We start from the raw sequence: 16,107 nt of genomic DNA on the forward strand, positions 1-16,107 counted from the left end.
TTTTTATTTTTTGGGCCATTTCACATTGATTAAGAAAAATCGTCGATTTTTAAGCCATATGATGATTCTTGAATTTTTCCCAAGTCTCTTAATAGTTCTTTTGTTAAAAAAGAGCGTTCTTAAATTCGTCCTTCGTCCTTAATTTCATTTTACAACCTTTTAAACTTTAATTTTGTAAATTAGTAACTAATAATCTGATTTCGACTTTGATAGGTGATCTTTTTTAACAAAACAAAAAGAAATATTAAGAAACTTGTTTGTAAAATGGATAAGATGAGAGATGTTAATCTATTTGTATACCAACTGCTGGCTCTGGTCCCACAAACGCTTTAGTACTAGTTCATCTGCGGATATTGGGTGTGCGACTTTCTTGGCTAATTTGGATTTTGGGTAGCCCAATACCGACAATTTTGTCTATTTACTTGTTCACTCAATGTAAATGTTCCGTCGTCGGAAAAAATTATGTTTTTGACGAATTTTTCGTTGTCGTTGTAAAAACGACGACATCGTTCACGAATGAGGTTTACTTCATAGAGGTGATATTTTGCGTTTTTTACAATTTTGTATGTATGTGTATGTATGTAGAGAGAGGGGTGCGTAATTTTTACGCGCACTTAGGCCCCAGTGGGCCCCTTGTGCATACTCCCTTGGAGGCTCGAGATGGTAGAGAAGATCTCGTTAGGTGACGATACCGCTTACTCGTTTCCAATGACGAGTTACCGCCGCCCCGACCCCGAGGGGTCAGAGGGCGCTCACGCGCATTCGTCCCTATAAGTCGAGCCTCACACACATGCGTGCTAACGACAACCAGAGATGTTAGACTGGTTGCCGGGACCGACGGCTTAACGTCCCCTCCGAAGGACGGGGGGCGACTCGACGTGAATTCACCGGGGTTCGAACCCGGGACGTCTGCGTGTTAACCCGAGAGCTAACACGCTGAGCCATCACGCCCCCTTACAATTTTGTAAACTGTTGATTTACTAATGACAAGATTCGATCCAATAAAGAGTATTAGGACAGTAATATGAGGGTTTTCTTGCCCAGAAAAAACACGTTTTATTAAATCTTCCCTGAAACATTTGGTCAGCCAGACTTCAAAAAATCTCGCAGATGTCCATGCTTTTTAAATTTAGTCACAACTAGGCACCATACTTTGACTAATGAGTTGCCGACAGGATATGTTGCATTAAAGAGGTCAACTACTTACTAAATTAGTTTTTAACAGTTAGGAAATTGTTTAAAATAATTGGTTAGCATAGTTAGTCATGGCTACTGCTATTTTTATCATGTCAAGCAAAAATGGGGGAATGTTATTTCAACAGAATATCGATGACGTCATACCTCGTTTAAAAATTTAAATCTTTAGACCCGTATCAGAGATTTTTCCATAACTCGTTTATAATGATTTTATCGCCTATATACGCTACTTTACGGGCACACTGTATAATATTGATATGTGTTACATCAAATAAAAACCAGATTTACCTCTGTAAGTCTGTCTATATGACCTTTATTTAAGGTATCATTTTCATTTAAAACTTTTTGATTTTCTTCTTCTTCTATTGCTAAACGTTGTTGCATTTCATCCAACTGATCTTGCAACTAAAAAAGATTTTTTGTAAATTCATACACAAAACTATTTTTTTCTTAAATTTAGGAAGTGTTGATTTTGGCACATTACAAAAAGCTGGGTCGATAAATTAAGCTGAATATTTTTATATAAAAATTATTATATTGATCAAACACCACATTAAAAGACGCATATTTTGTACATAGGAATTATTACGTTATGATTAAATCCGACACATCCCGAGAAATAATACAATTAACTACTGTACCTCATCAACTATTGTAGGCAGAGACTTTTCAATACATTTATATGCAAATTCAACACCTTGTATGTAATTTGGGGAGCAGACAGGAGGAGCCGCCTATCGTTATCAAACTTTTTCTTTTTGCTTTATTAAAATCATTTTAGTAAAAACGTACCTGTTTTAATTGAGTTTTAAGCAACGCCAACTCCTTGTCTTTATTTTCTAGTTTTTTTGTCCATTGAATTTCAGCTTGTTCTACATGGTTCTGAAGTTTATTTAAAACCCCTTCCTAAAAATAACCAAAATAAAGAAGAGGTTAAATAAGCGGAAAATTTAAAAACAAATTAGAAATAATTACAGTATCGGCTATTATAACTTTGAACCGTTTATTTTCAGTTTGTAACTTGATCAATTCGCTGTTGTCAACGGGTTCTGGAGTTTTTGGCTTTTCAAGCTCATTCACATATCGAGAAATTGCACCTTCGATTTGCTCGCACCATTCTTCGTGCGTTACATTTTCGTTAACTTTAATATTTGGGAAGAGTCTTTGGATGAATTTTTTGTTCATACTTTCCTGTTCAAGTTTTATTTTTGTAACTGTTTCCTAAAATAAAGTATTAAGACATTTTATTTTAATTGTTTTCATATATTATTATTAATTTTGGAAAGTGATGTCAACTTTTCATTAACACAATATATTTACAAGTTATTAAATTAATAATTAATAAATGATTTTGTTCATTGTAAGCTTAAATTGTTTAAAGGCTAGATTTGAAATTTTATAATAAAACGTTATATAACTCTTCAATTAAATATTCAAAATATATTTATAATTTAATTCTCTTTTTCTAATTTTTATCAAGAAGCACTTACTTCAACATTAATCACGCATTTGTTACGATTTTCCGCTATGTTCAAGGCTTCCATCACTTTCCAGTTCTTTTTGCGTAAATCCTAAATAACAAACGCAAACAATCTAAGTCTACCACTAATAATTAAATAACTCAAACTACAACTACCAATAACCAAATGAATTAAATAAATAAAATCATATAATTGAAAGAAAAAGTGCCAAACTTACATTGTTCTTATCTTTTTGTTCCGCCAATTCCGTTTCGAGTCTCTTAATTGATGCGTCTAAATTAGCATTATACCTTTTTTCGTTTTCTTGCATTTGAGATTTCAATGATGATAATTCGTTTTGTAGATTCATCACCTCAACTTGATGAGCTTTCTTCTCTTCCATAACACCATTTTCCCTAGATAGATCGGTTTGGCGTTTTTCTTCTTCAAGGTTTAAAACTTCAGATTTTAACTGTAAGAAAAAATGATTTAAATAGTATTTACAAGTTTTTTTTTATTTAATGTTTACTTTTGTTATAATTTCATCGCTTTCCTCTTTGTACTTCTTCATATTCTGTAATTCAGTCAATGCTTGAACTTTTGTCAACTCGGATATACGGAATTCCTCCATTTGCTTTTGACACGTCGCGTTTAACTGAGCTATTTCCAATTGCATATCATTTTCTTGACGTTGCATCATACCGTAACGATGTTCTAAATCTTTATGCGCTTCCTACAAATAGCAATTTAAGATAAATTATTGAATTGAGCTTGTTTTAAAGGATTCTTAATTTGTTACAATATATAAATAATTATCCGCGAAATATTTGGAGAAATGAAAAAAACGAAACTTTTGTACCTCAAAATTAAAAACTAACCTCAATTTTTCTAATATAATCTTCTTTTTGGTCGATTTCATTCTTCATAATAGCATTTTGATGTTGTAACGGCGCCAAAATACTCTGTTGATGCTCGTTAGCCATTTCTTTTTCTTGGGCTTGAGTAATAATATGTTGCAACTGTTGTATTTGCATTTGATAACCTCCATTCTCTTCCATCAACTTATGACTCTTGATCATTTCATTATTAAGTTGTTCTTGCAACGGTTGCAACTTCTGTTGCGTTCCAACCAATCGACCGTTAACGTTCTGTAGTTCTACAAGTTTTGCATTCAGGGCTTCTTCTAATCCACGCATTTTCTGTTGCAACTGTGATTTTTCCGCGATTTGTTCACTGCGTACCTCCTTCAATTTTGCCTGGGCGCTCACCAAGGCTTCTTGTTCTTCTTGGAGCATCTTTTCTTTTTCGGCCAATTGTTTTTTGAGTTTTTGGACAGGGTCGGCTTTACCCTATTGATGAAGCCAGATAAATGCACAACATGAAAAAATTCAAGGTTTAGAAATAAGAGGGATGGTGGATTTCGGGTGAATATATTACCTCGCTCCACTCATCAATTATTGCAGGGGCCTCGTGCTGCTTGTTTAGTAACATATCAATAAGAATTTGTACCTCAGAACGAGACAATTCAGCCTTACGCACCAATGAACTCAGAAGTTGTAGATTGAGTCCATCTTTTTCGGCAGCTATGTAAAACAATTTTTTATTTATTACAGTAAATTTAATTTTTTCATACAAACGTAAATAAGTATAACACAATCAAAATAGCAATGTTTTATTAACCCGGCGTCCGACACGTAGGGTGTAACAAACTCACAGCGAATTAAGATGTAGTATGCCGACGCGATGCGTGTGAGCAGGCAAGTATTCTTCTCGGTAGCTTTCGGCAATAGTCGATTCTATCAGCGTATGTAACCGTTTTGATGGCAGTTAATTGGAAGTGAAGTTAACGAGCAGTTTAGTGTACCTAGGGTGTACCAAACCCCACGTGTCTAATTGAGATAAAAAAAATTATAATAATTTCTATAGTGTTTACGAGATTGTGCTTCAAATTGTGAGGTGAGTGTTTTGAAATCTACTCTATTATTGTCCTAATCCTCTATAATTGTCTAGTTTTTGAAACAGTTAGATATGACAGATTATGAAAAGGAGATGCGCCGCCTTCAGGCATGGCATGAAATGTCAAGTGAAGAGGAAGATATTGAGGCGGATGGCAAAAGTGAAGAAGATAATGTCAGTATAAATAGTGATTACCCTGATCTTGTGCAAGATGAGCAAACTAATGTTGTCGAAGAAGCTGGGGACGGTGAGGACATAGAAGAGAAAAAGAATTATTATTTGAGTAAAAATGGTACTAAGTGGGCAAAAAATATTACAACAAAAACGTGAGGACCAGAGCCGAGAATATTATCTCCCAATTACCAGGAGTCAAGCAGTGCGCTAGGGGCAAAAAAAATCCAATTGACTGCTTTCTGCTATTCATCGATGAAGAAATGTTAGATAGTATAGTGAAATGGACAAATCAACGCATTGAGGAAAAAACAAGTGGATGGGAGAAGTCTGCACATTACCAAGCAACAAATAATATAGAAATAAAAGCTGTGTTTGGGCTGCTGTATTTAGCAGGCGTTTTTAGAAATAACCGTCGTTTGCTAAGAGATTTTTGGAAAACTGACGGGACAGGCATAGAAGTATTTCGAATAACTACGTCTCAAAGACGGTTCGGATTTTTGCACACATGCCTGCGATTTGACAATAAAGCAGATCGCGCATGTAGACGTGAAATCGACAAGCTGGCGCCTATACGAAGTATAGTAGAAAAATTTGTTTCCAATTGTCAAAATGCCTATACGCCAGGCCAATACTTAACTATGGATGATAAACTAGAGGCTTTTAGAGGGCGATGTCCGTTCAGACAGTATATGCCCAATAAGCCGGCCAAATATGGCATCAAGGTTCATGCTTTGGTGAATGCCAGAACATATTATCTCACGAACATGGAGATTTATGTAGGTAAACAGCCTAATGGTCCATTTGTTGTAAATAATACTCCAACGGCTATAGTAGAACGGCTCGTGAACCCATATTCCGGCACTTGTAGAAACATTACATGTAATAATTGGTATACCAGTTATCATTTGTTTGAAAGCCTGCGTACAAACCATCGTCTGACTGGCGTCGGCACAATACGAAAAACAAAAAGGAAATCCCCCAAACATTTCTAACCGCTAAAAGTCGACCAATGAATTCTACTCTTTTTGGTTTTCAAAAAGACTTTACCATTCTATCGTACGTTCCCAAAAAAAATAAAGTTGTGCTAATGATGTCCACTCTTCATCATGATGATTCAGTTGATAATTCGACAAAAAAATTACCTGAAATGATTTCATTTCATAATTTAACAAAGGGAGGAGTGGACACAGTAGATGAATTGTCGGGAACTTATAACGTAAGTCGCAATTCCCGGCGATGGCCTCTAACATTATTTTTTTCTCTAATGAACACGGCCGGCATCAATTCTCAAATTATCCATCGTGAGAACAATAATGGAGTAATATTGAAAAGGAAAGACTACCTCACAAAATTGGGATTTGATTTGATAAATGATTATCAACGAAAAAGAATGACTAGTTTTAGAGTACCTCGGGAAGTGAGAATGAGTTTATATAGGATTAGAGGCGAGCCTGAACCTGAACCACTTCCGAAGAAACAACGGCTCGATAAACAGCGTCGATGTGATTTCTGTCCTCCCGGTCGTGATCGCAAGACAAAATACACCTGTGAAGGTTGTGATAAATACTTATGCCTGCAACATGCGCGTATGTATTGTGAAAATTGTACACAGTTTAATGCTTAATAACTTTTTAGTTTTCCTATATCTGAAATACTTTTTATTGAGCTATGTTAAATGTTATTAATATTTGTATTTCTATTTTTATTCGTATTTTATATTTGTTCATTAAAAAAAAGTTTCTAAGAGATCCTGTTTTTTACTGCCTAAAAACACACGCTCAAACAAAAACTTGCTTTCATTTATTATTTCAATTTATTTATAAAGAAATACTTCACTTTCTTAAAGCTTGTAGTATTTGCATCTACATTATACAAAAAAAAATTAAAAAAATTAACCAGGAATTATTTACAAAACAAAGTAAAACGGTTTGTTAAACATGTCAGAATATGTTAAAAATTTTCACGTGTCAGGCGCCGGGTTAATTAAGCATATCTGCCCTAATTGATATCAATTAATTGTAACATGTATTCTAGTGTGTAAAAAATATCTAAAAATTCTAGAGCATAATTTGAAATGTACAGTAAAATGTTGATGGAAACTAGATTCCCATGCAAGTATTTTACTGACAATGGAAGTGCCAGAAGTAAGATTGATGTACAGTCATGTTCACGGGAAATGCACACTCAAGGTCAAGCGCTGTTGTGAGATCCGACATGCCGCTGGCTAAACGGGCTGAGCCGAACGCACACGAAGCTAGTGGCTTGTGGGCGTCGTGGGCGCTCGGCTCAGCCCGTTTAGCCAGCGGCATGTCGGATTTCACAACAGCGCTTGACCTTGAGTGTGCATTTCCCGTGAACATCACTGTACTGTTTTATAGTGTTTCAAAAAAAAAAATTAGCTCCGTTGCTAGGATAGATACAACATTGAAAAATAAGTTGGGTTTGCGCGCTTAAGCAAACCCAACACTGGCTTAGGCTGCTTGCCAGCCGCTACTGATCAGCAGCAGGTCGTAGCACCAGTAAGCAGCGGCGGGCAACCCGGTCACACTATTTACCTGCTACTGCTCGCCATTTCGTTTAGTCGCTTTCAGCAACCATGTCGTCTGAGAGTGCACGTAAACAATTAATTTAGCAGTTGTTAAGGGTGGGTTAACAGCACTGCTTGAGTGGTCACACCGCGCTGCTCGCTGATGACAGCGGGTGCAAGTGAGTCATGTGACCTGCCAATCGCCGCTGCCTGGCTACCAAAATAGAACATGTTCAATTTCACCAGCCGCTGATAAATACTCGCCGGCTGGCAGTAGCGGCTTCCACAACTCGAGGCTGGCAAGCAGCCTAGTGTGACGAGCGCTTAAGTCAGGTGACCTGCTAGTCGCCGCTGCCTGGCTACAATTTTTATAACGGCATCCGTAATTCAAGATACAGGGTGTTGAAAAATAATGTTTGATACACATATTTGACGATTATGTCAAACTACTGGCAACATGGTATTTTATTTGAAAATAATACAATAATAACTGATGCTGCTATAAAGTAATGTTAGTTATTAATTAAACAAAGACTCAGAACAAGAAAATTAAAATAAATTTGACTAAAAACATGAAATATTTAATCAGTTAGAGTAAGTGTTCAAAATGAACGTTATTAGAGAGCTGAAGACGCTATGGAGTAATGATTATTGATTTTTTCATTCTCTAATTAAAGTGTTAATCTGCCAGAGGTGTCAACAGGACAAGTCAACATGCCTCGTTGACAGCGTGCGGCTTAATCAATTTACTCACGAAATAAGTCTGTGCATTGGAGTTAACCTATGATGAATTGTTATTAGAATAGTATTAACGAACTATAATAATTAAGCCATCAATTAACACGTTGACTGCCACGAGAAGCGTAACTTGATGCATGGCAAAATTTCCACAACAGCCACAAGAAGCACCAGTTGATTCTCATGCCTATTTAATTTTAAAATGTTCTGGCCAGAATGGATAAACATTTAGTGACTATTGCGGCAGTTAACGTGTTTAATCTTAATTAAACAAGAAAGTTTTTTTTAAATATTAGAAACAAATTAGGGAATAAATTAAATAGTGATAACGCAAGGTTCGAACCGACCCAGTTAGCGGTCGCAACAACACCTGACAAAGCGCTGCAACTCAGCAGGTCCATCGATCAATTGCCGATTAAAGATCGATATTGGCAGTGCTCAAACAATAATCGAGGACGCAAAATAATTGTTAAATTTAATTTGTAAATAGGACACGATTGTTTTGGAATCAATCGCACATTGTAGTTTTAAGGTTTTGTATATAAACTGAAAATTTTTATAATAAAATTTAGTATGAATTAATTATCTACTCGTCTTTACTTCACCACCTTCCTACAACAGATAACCAGGCATAGTCCGGATCTGTTCACAACGTGTTAAGCCAATTCGACGGAGGTCGTAGTGTTGATTTGTGTTAAGGTACTTTTCGTTTAGAAAAATTGCGAACCGCCTTCATCAGCACCAGTTCCCCACCATGCGCTGCTATTAGACACGCACTAGGAATGGTTAGGAACGTCACAGGAGATAAACCGGGGGTTGAAGAAGAACAATTCAGATACAGGTGCGCAACCTTCGGTATTGGTCATATCTTACATTACCACTAACGACTCAATACCAACAGCAATTTTTGTTGCGAGGTACGTGCACCAGAGTTTAGGGACGTGATGGTACAATATACAGTATGTTAACTAATTATCGTACCCGACATCATCATTGCAAGTATGCAACCAATATCACAGTATTTTCATTGCAATACGTGATTTCCGTATGATGCGTATTGCACTCTCTGGCGACGCCCTTGCATTATGCATTTACAGTGTGTTAATTAATTATTGTACCCGACGACGTCATTATTGCAAGTATGCAACCAATATCACAGTATTTTCATTGCAATACGTGATTTCCGTATGATGCGTATTGCACTGTGATATTGGTTGCATACTTGCAATAATGACGTCGTCGGGTACAATAATTAATTAACACACTGTAAATGCATAATGCAAGGGCGTCGCCAGAGAGGGGCAGAGGGGGGCCACTGCCCCCCGCCTAGAGGTAGATTCGAAAAAAAAAAATTAAAACACAATAAATATACATCTCGAGTACTGAACAACTATCGAATGGGATGCCATATTTTGATCTGGAAACCAAGGAAGTTCAAGAAGTATTCCTCGGATTCATCAAACTTGATGCTTTGGATGCGAAATGTATTGCAAAAGCAATAGATGAATTTTCGGCAGAAGAAGATCTTGATCCGGACAAATGTGTTAGTTTAGGATTTGACGGTTGTTCGACGATGTCCGGGAAAGAAGGTGGTGTGCAAGCAATCCTACGCAGAAAATATAAAAAAGCTTTGTACTTTCATCAAAGGAAAGTACCTTCAAAGATATTATTACATTTTTTCAAGAATCAGTTTTGAGACGCAAATTGATACCAAATATTTCCAAGCTTTGCGAAACAAGGTGGAGCGAGAAACACAAAAATATTAGTGTTTTTAATGGAAATTTTCCTATTATAATGGAGGCCTTTGAAACCTCGTTACGGGAAGAAAATAAGAATAAATAATGAGACTAGAAAAAATACTTATCAGCTCCATGCAGCAGCTTCTAGAGTTTCGTTTATTCTCAGCTTTATTTTGATAGCCAAATCCGATGGACCTGTGGTAAACGTGCTTCAATCCGTAGCTTTGAATGCAGTTAAGGCATCCCAGCACATAAGCCGCCTTTTGGAATTTATAGAAAACCACCGTAACGGTCCAAAAAACGTCACAAATGGAATTATTAGGGACGCTACTATCGTTGCAGAAAAGCTTGGACTGAGAGAAGACATGAAGTCCTTGCCCCGTATTGTTGAGAGACAACATCAGAACAACCACCCGGCAGCAAGCCCCTCAGAATTCTGGCGGAGGTCTTTAATAATACCATACTTAGACTCGATTATTAATTCTTTTGAAGTTCGCTTTTCTGAAGAAAACACCCCGCCATTTTCCTTATCTAAATTACACCCAGCTCAAATGTTAGACATGTCCCTTGAAGACCTCGTAGAAGCTGGTGAAATCTTTTCCCAATTTTACAATTTATCAAATATCAACAACGAAATCGAACTATGGAAAAAACTATGGCAAGATTAACCTGACTCAAAAGAATTAAGTGTTGTGGATGTCATAAAAGATCAGCCACTCGGATCGTCTGATTTTTTCGGCATGCATGTTCAAATATTAACCCCTTAACCTACCATTTAGGTTCGAGAATACGTACTAATCGTATTAATCGTACTACGGGCATAGCCCGTACGTTGTAGGTTAAGGGGTTAATAGGAGAGAAGACTGGGAAACTTCCTGCATCTTCCCCAGACGCCGCAAGTTGTACAGGTCGTTTACGACACCATACCTCGAGAGGAAAACGACCATCTGTTAGAAACAATCGCACCCAGAGTAATAAAAATTGTGTTTATACATTCTTCTGTATAAACGTTTATGAAAGTTTGATCAAAAAATGTCTATCAATTCTTGCATTTGCGTTTTCCACTTACAATTAGTTAATTTAGTTAATAGTTAATTTTTATAGTACTACAAAGAGTAGTGAAAAGAAGAAGCAAAAAGTGGTCTGTGTTTGTGTGCATTTGATCCTATTACTAAACTTGCAATGTTCCAATAGTTTTGACTGATGCGATCAGATGTAATATTCCCATGTAATCTTGCCATTCAAGAAACCCCTAAATTAACCTAGACGTATTGTATGCACTGTAACCATTGCAATGATAGATGTTTTTAGTCCAAACTTTTGGCTGTTCTTTTTGTAGTTTATTCTAATATTTTATTATGTATATACAGGATGTATCAAATGTGTGGAATATACCCAATAACTTCGCCATTTGTGGTTTTAAACAAAAATGTTTCAAATAAAAGTTTCTTTATTAATTGTGGCGCATTTTTTTGATGATATTCAATGGGATATCAAATCGGTCTAAATAGCATTTGAAAGTATTAAAAGCGAAGTAAGGTCACGATATATATAGTTTATGTTTAATAATGCGTTTCTGTCTTATTGAAGTAAAAAGCTGAGAACATTACGATACGTTTAAATCACTCTGTACATTAAAACATTGCAAACAAAAAATTATAATTATATTTTATAACTATTTAACGATCGAGAATGTTGTTTATACTTACTAAGTTGTTCAAGAATATTATGCTCGGTTTTCTTCTTTTTCTTATCTTTTCCGATGTTTGATACTAAACCATTAGTTTGCGTGATTTGAGTCACTTGTTGTACCGGAAGCTCCTCTTTTAATGGATTAGTTTGAGTAGTGGTTTCGACAGTTTGAAGTTTTGGCATCTTTTTGGTTTTGAACGGAATCGCTTCGTGGGTTGCATTCAATTTTTCTTTTACCAGCTTTTCCTTAACAGGTTCTCTTTTTGGAGAATTGTCTTTCTGGAAATTTAAAAACCAACGTTCTTTTAAACAAAATTGTAGTAGTAAGTCATTGTATATAATTAAACCCCAATATTAAAACAACACAAAAGCCAAAAATGGTTGATGTTGTTCTCCTTTTTATTTCTATATGAATCCTATTCTATACGATAAAATGATATGGCGTCTATATTTCCACACAAAAAAATTTAAACAAAAATCTATTGAAAGCAAGCAAAAACACTGCCAACGATTAGTTGTTCCCACTATCTTTTTTTTGTTGTACCTCCAGACTTACGCTTTGCGAATGCATCAATTCGAATTCGTCTTTCGGATGGGACTCTTCGAAGTGATTCGCTGGTTCAACCTCGCAGTCCGGAGTAAGAACGATTTTCTCTTCGGACATGTCTCTATTGAGAAGGATAGGGCGTACCTTATCCTTTTTCGGGCGTCTCTGCAAACCCAAGCAGTAAAGCATGCGCAATCATCGATCTACCACCTTTTTATTAACCCATTTATATCGAATTGTTTTCAATCTACTTAGGTCTACATCGTTAAATAAATCTAATGAAAAAATATCCCAAATATTGCGGTGTCACTTCGGCATAACTGGGTTAATTACGTTGCAAAATTCAATTTTCGTTCCATCTTTTAATATATTTTATTGATTTTGAAAAAAGCCAACAAAATAGAATGGTTATTTCAGTTGGTTTTAGTTGTAATGAAATGAATTATTATCAATTAAAATTATAAGTTATATCAAGACACATGCATTGAAGAAGCTGATGTGCAACATATTATAAAAATCAGTATGAATTGGAAACAGAGTGAGAACTTCAATAATATGTAATTATTATAGTAAGGAGGGTTTGAAAATGATTCATTAATATGTTAGTAATCAAGTATGTGAAAACAAGAACTCGTTATAGTTAATGTACTAAGGAATAGATTTACAAAGAACGCATTATTTAATTATTTTTACATTCTATCTATTCTTCAATCTATTATAATTGCACTTATAAGTAGATGCAAAATAAACTCGTAATAAGTATTATGGACGACATCGCGCCTTTATTTTGGCTACCTAATGACATAAAAGCCTTTCCCTCCTAAAACGTGATCCTATATTTGAAAATACAAATTTGTGCAACAATAAATGATCGATTTACCGAGTGTTACCAGGTATGATAAAGGATTAAATTATTCGATGTTGAAAAAAACAAGATTTGTAGATGATGTAAGTCAGATACACACAGATAGACATAAAGATAGACGTTACCGTCAGTTAATACAACATTGTCGAAATATTACTTGGAAGTAAGTAAGGACAGATTGTTGATAAGATTTCATAGTTGAAGCAAATATTACTATCAGAGATTTTGTTGTTGGTTAGCAGCGCTTTTAAAAAGTCCTTGTGAATATTATGAGTCCTATCGAAGAAAATAATAGAACGCTGGTTTTGCGACTCCAAAACCAGGTCTAACTTTGTTTAAGCGAGAAAATACATTTGGAACGAGAAAAACCCACAAAAATATTTTTCATAAAAATGTTCTTAAACGTTTTAAAAATGTGAAAACGTACAACAATACGAAAGTTACTATCACCAAGAAAAGGCCATTGAGAACAGTATGAATTGAATAACTTTTTATAGTTATCCCCAAACTTTATGTCAGCATAAAAGACTTTACCTGCGTCCTATTTTAATTAATTTAAATCGTAAAAGTTTTATTATTGTTTATACATATGTTTATACATAAAAATATGTAATGTTTTACAAAAAGTAAAAAATGTTAGATATCTTAATCTCTTAAAAGAATTTGATAAATGTGTTAGGACAAATGATGTACAACAGGTATCACCAAAGTCTGTAAAATTATTGTCATTCATTAATAATTCGCTGGTACAATGGATTTTAATCAATGTTCAATAAATACAGTATGATTTATAACATACGAAGCAGACTAATAGGGTAGGTACTAGAGGTAAAACTGTACAGATTTTCTTAATAATGTTTTGTTAAAAACTTAATAGTTACATAGATATCGCATGTTAATAATAATAATAATTGAACTTCCATTTTTGAGAACCGCTGATATTCAGTAAAGAATAATTAAAATACTTGTCCGCTGCTAAATAACCAAATCAACTGGATTGGAAGCAATAAAAACATGGTATCAGCGGTTCTCAATAAACAAACACCACCGCTTGAGCGTTTTAACAAATTTTTAAATAGCTGTAACTGCTATATTACAAAGATTTTATTATTTTTGTTAATTATGCATTGTTTAAGTAACCCCGAAATATTCACAGTTTGAATTTAAACGTAGTGTTATACCGTATATGATAAGAAATGCTCGGCTATTAATTCAACTTTAACGTTCTATATAATCACAAAGATTATTAAGTGTGGTCAAAACATTATTAAGAAAATATCTTCAGTTTGGCTCCTAGTACCTACCCTTTTAGTCTGCTCCGTATGTTATAAATGACCCTGTATATTAATCAACCCTTTAAGGACCAAGACCATACATATAATAAACAGTGTTTCATAGACCAAAACCGTATCTACACGTAATATCAGAGGCATGTGTAGGGATCAAAACATTACGATGGCCTATCATATATACAAACTCGATTATTTTCGTCATGTGGCACCAGCATTGTTCATAATTTTGACGACGCAAATTCAGGATGTCAGATCAATCTATCACAAGGAGATCCCATAAAAGTCTTTGGGCAGTTTTTTACAAACACTTTTTTGTCGACATTACATATGAAATGAGTCAATACAAGGGTTATCTACATCATTCTTGGCTCTACAGCTCGTTGCGAACTTTAACCTGCTCGAACGACAATAATAAACGATAACTGGTACATCCCACGTTTGTCATCTCCAATCCCTGAGATCCACATTATCTAGAAATCGCCTCTTCGACCTCTCAAACGATTCTACCCACAGATCCATGGCGATTAAAGATAGTTCTTGTGGTACTTTTTATGTCCACTCTGGCTACATGGCCAGAGTATAACTTTTATATAGAGTATAACAGTATTTAAATATCTATGTTTCGCAGAGAAAATCATCCAGCGAACTACCGAGGATGCATTATGATTAAAGAACTACAAGCCATCAGGAATAAGAAAACAGTAAATTCAAATAAAAGAAAGCCAGGTGTTTCGTATGCCGAAAAAGCGAGTGGTGAAACTGCAGAGAAAACTGTAAGTACATTAATCAATAAGAAGGCATTAGAGCATAGAAGAATTAGATCTAATACTAGAAAAAATACTTCAACAAAAAGAAACAATAAAAACATTATATGCACGTCTAGATTTCGTTGAAAGCAATTTAAACCAAAGAGCGATTCAAAAAAGAAATCAAAATGTCTAAAAAGCAGAAACTAAAAATAATGCTGTGGAATTGCAATGGTCTTCGACAGCATCAAACACTACCAATAATACTTAAAGAAAACAATATTGATATATCTCTGAAACTCACTTTACACGAGAATCGTATATCAACATCAACCATTACAATATTTATCAATCACATAATTCACCCTAGTAATGCGGCTCGAGGTGGAAGTGCAATTATCATCAAAAGTAATATTGACCACTATTTGAACAATACAAATTAGTACTGAACGACATCAAACTACAGTGATAAAAGTTTAAACTGCTAATGGCTTAATATCTGTAGCAGCAACGTACATACCGCCAAAACATAATCTCAAAAGGGAAGATTATCAGGAAATTCTACTACATCTTGAAAACAAATTTATACTTGGAGAAAACCACTATTTATTACTCTAAATAACAAAGTATGTAACAAAGAACCCTTTTTATCACTAACTAATAAATTCACTAATTGGAATCTATTTCAATAAACATTAGATAATAAAATTCATCTTCATGCTCTTATGAAAACAAACGAAGACATTGACAAGGAAGTAGAAGAAAAGTTCTTAAAAGACATACAAAACGCAGCCTGGGCCTCAATACCTATTTTAATACCAAAACCTAAATCTAACATTTATTCTAAATTCATTAGAGACAAAATTGCAGAAAAACGGAAACCAAGAAAGAAATGGCAAACCAACAGAATTCCTAGTGATAAAACTAAATGAAGTAAAATAACAGCCGAATTAAGACCATTAACACACAAACTTATTAAATTAGTCTTACTAACGATGCCAGTATTGATTATTCTCCGTGGAAGGCAACAAGAAAGCTTAAAGTACATAAGTGTATGTAAAAATACATACACTTCCAATTCGAAATAGTAATGGAAATTGGGCTAAGAGCAATCAGGAAAGAGTTAACTTATTTGGTGAACATTTGAAAGAAACTTTTACATCAGACAGTCCAA

General features: G+C 34.9%; 1 protein-coding gene across 8 annotated transcripts in view; it reads right to left on the reverse strand.

The window, feature by feature from the left end:
* LOC111419144 (kinectin) overlaps positions 1–16,107 on the reverse strand; it is a 31,618-nt gene that overhangs the window by 9,497 nt on the left and 6,014 nt on the right. For 2 of the 8 annotated variants that reach the window (XM_071198014.1, XM_071198012.1), the window contains exons 4-14: positions 12,028–12,195; positions 11,501–11,762; positions 4,095–4,240; positions 3,536–4,006; positions 3,187–3,390; positions 2,896–3,129; positions 2,688–2,768; positions 2,173–2,418; positions 1,990–2,103; positions 1,839–1,931; positions 1,486–1,602 (exon numbers count right to left, since the gene is read on the reverse strand). In XM_071198014.1, the coding sequence (XP_071054115.1) occupies positions 1,486–1,602; positions 1,839–1,931; positions 1,990–2,103; positions 2,173–2,418; positions 2,688–2,768; positions 2,896–3,129; positions 3,187–3,390; positions 3,536–4,006; positions 4,095–4,240; positions 11,501–11,762; positions 12,028–12,195 (2,136 nt within the window). The remainder of the gene's footprint in view (positions 1–1,485; positions 1,603–1,838; positions 1,932–1,989; positions 2,104–2,172; positions 2,419–2,687; positions 2,769–2,895; positions 3,130–3,186; positions 3,391–3,535; positions 4,007–4,094; positions 4,241–11,500; positions 11,763–12,027; positions 12,196–16,107) is intronic. The other 6 variants (XM_023051914.2, XM_071198016.1, XM_071198013.1 and 3 more) reach the window with 5 other exon arrangements.

Source organism: Onthophagus taurus, chromosome 7 (assembly GCF_036711975.1).
Source record: "Onthophagus taurus isolate NC chromosome 7, IU_Otau_3.0, whole genome shotgun sequence".
Classification (NCBI taxonomy): Eukaryota; Metazoa; Arthropoda; class Insecta; order Coleoptera; family Scarabaeidae; genus Onthophagus; species Onthophagus taurus.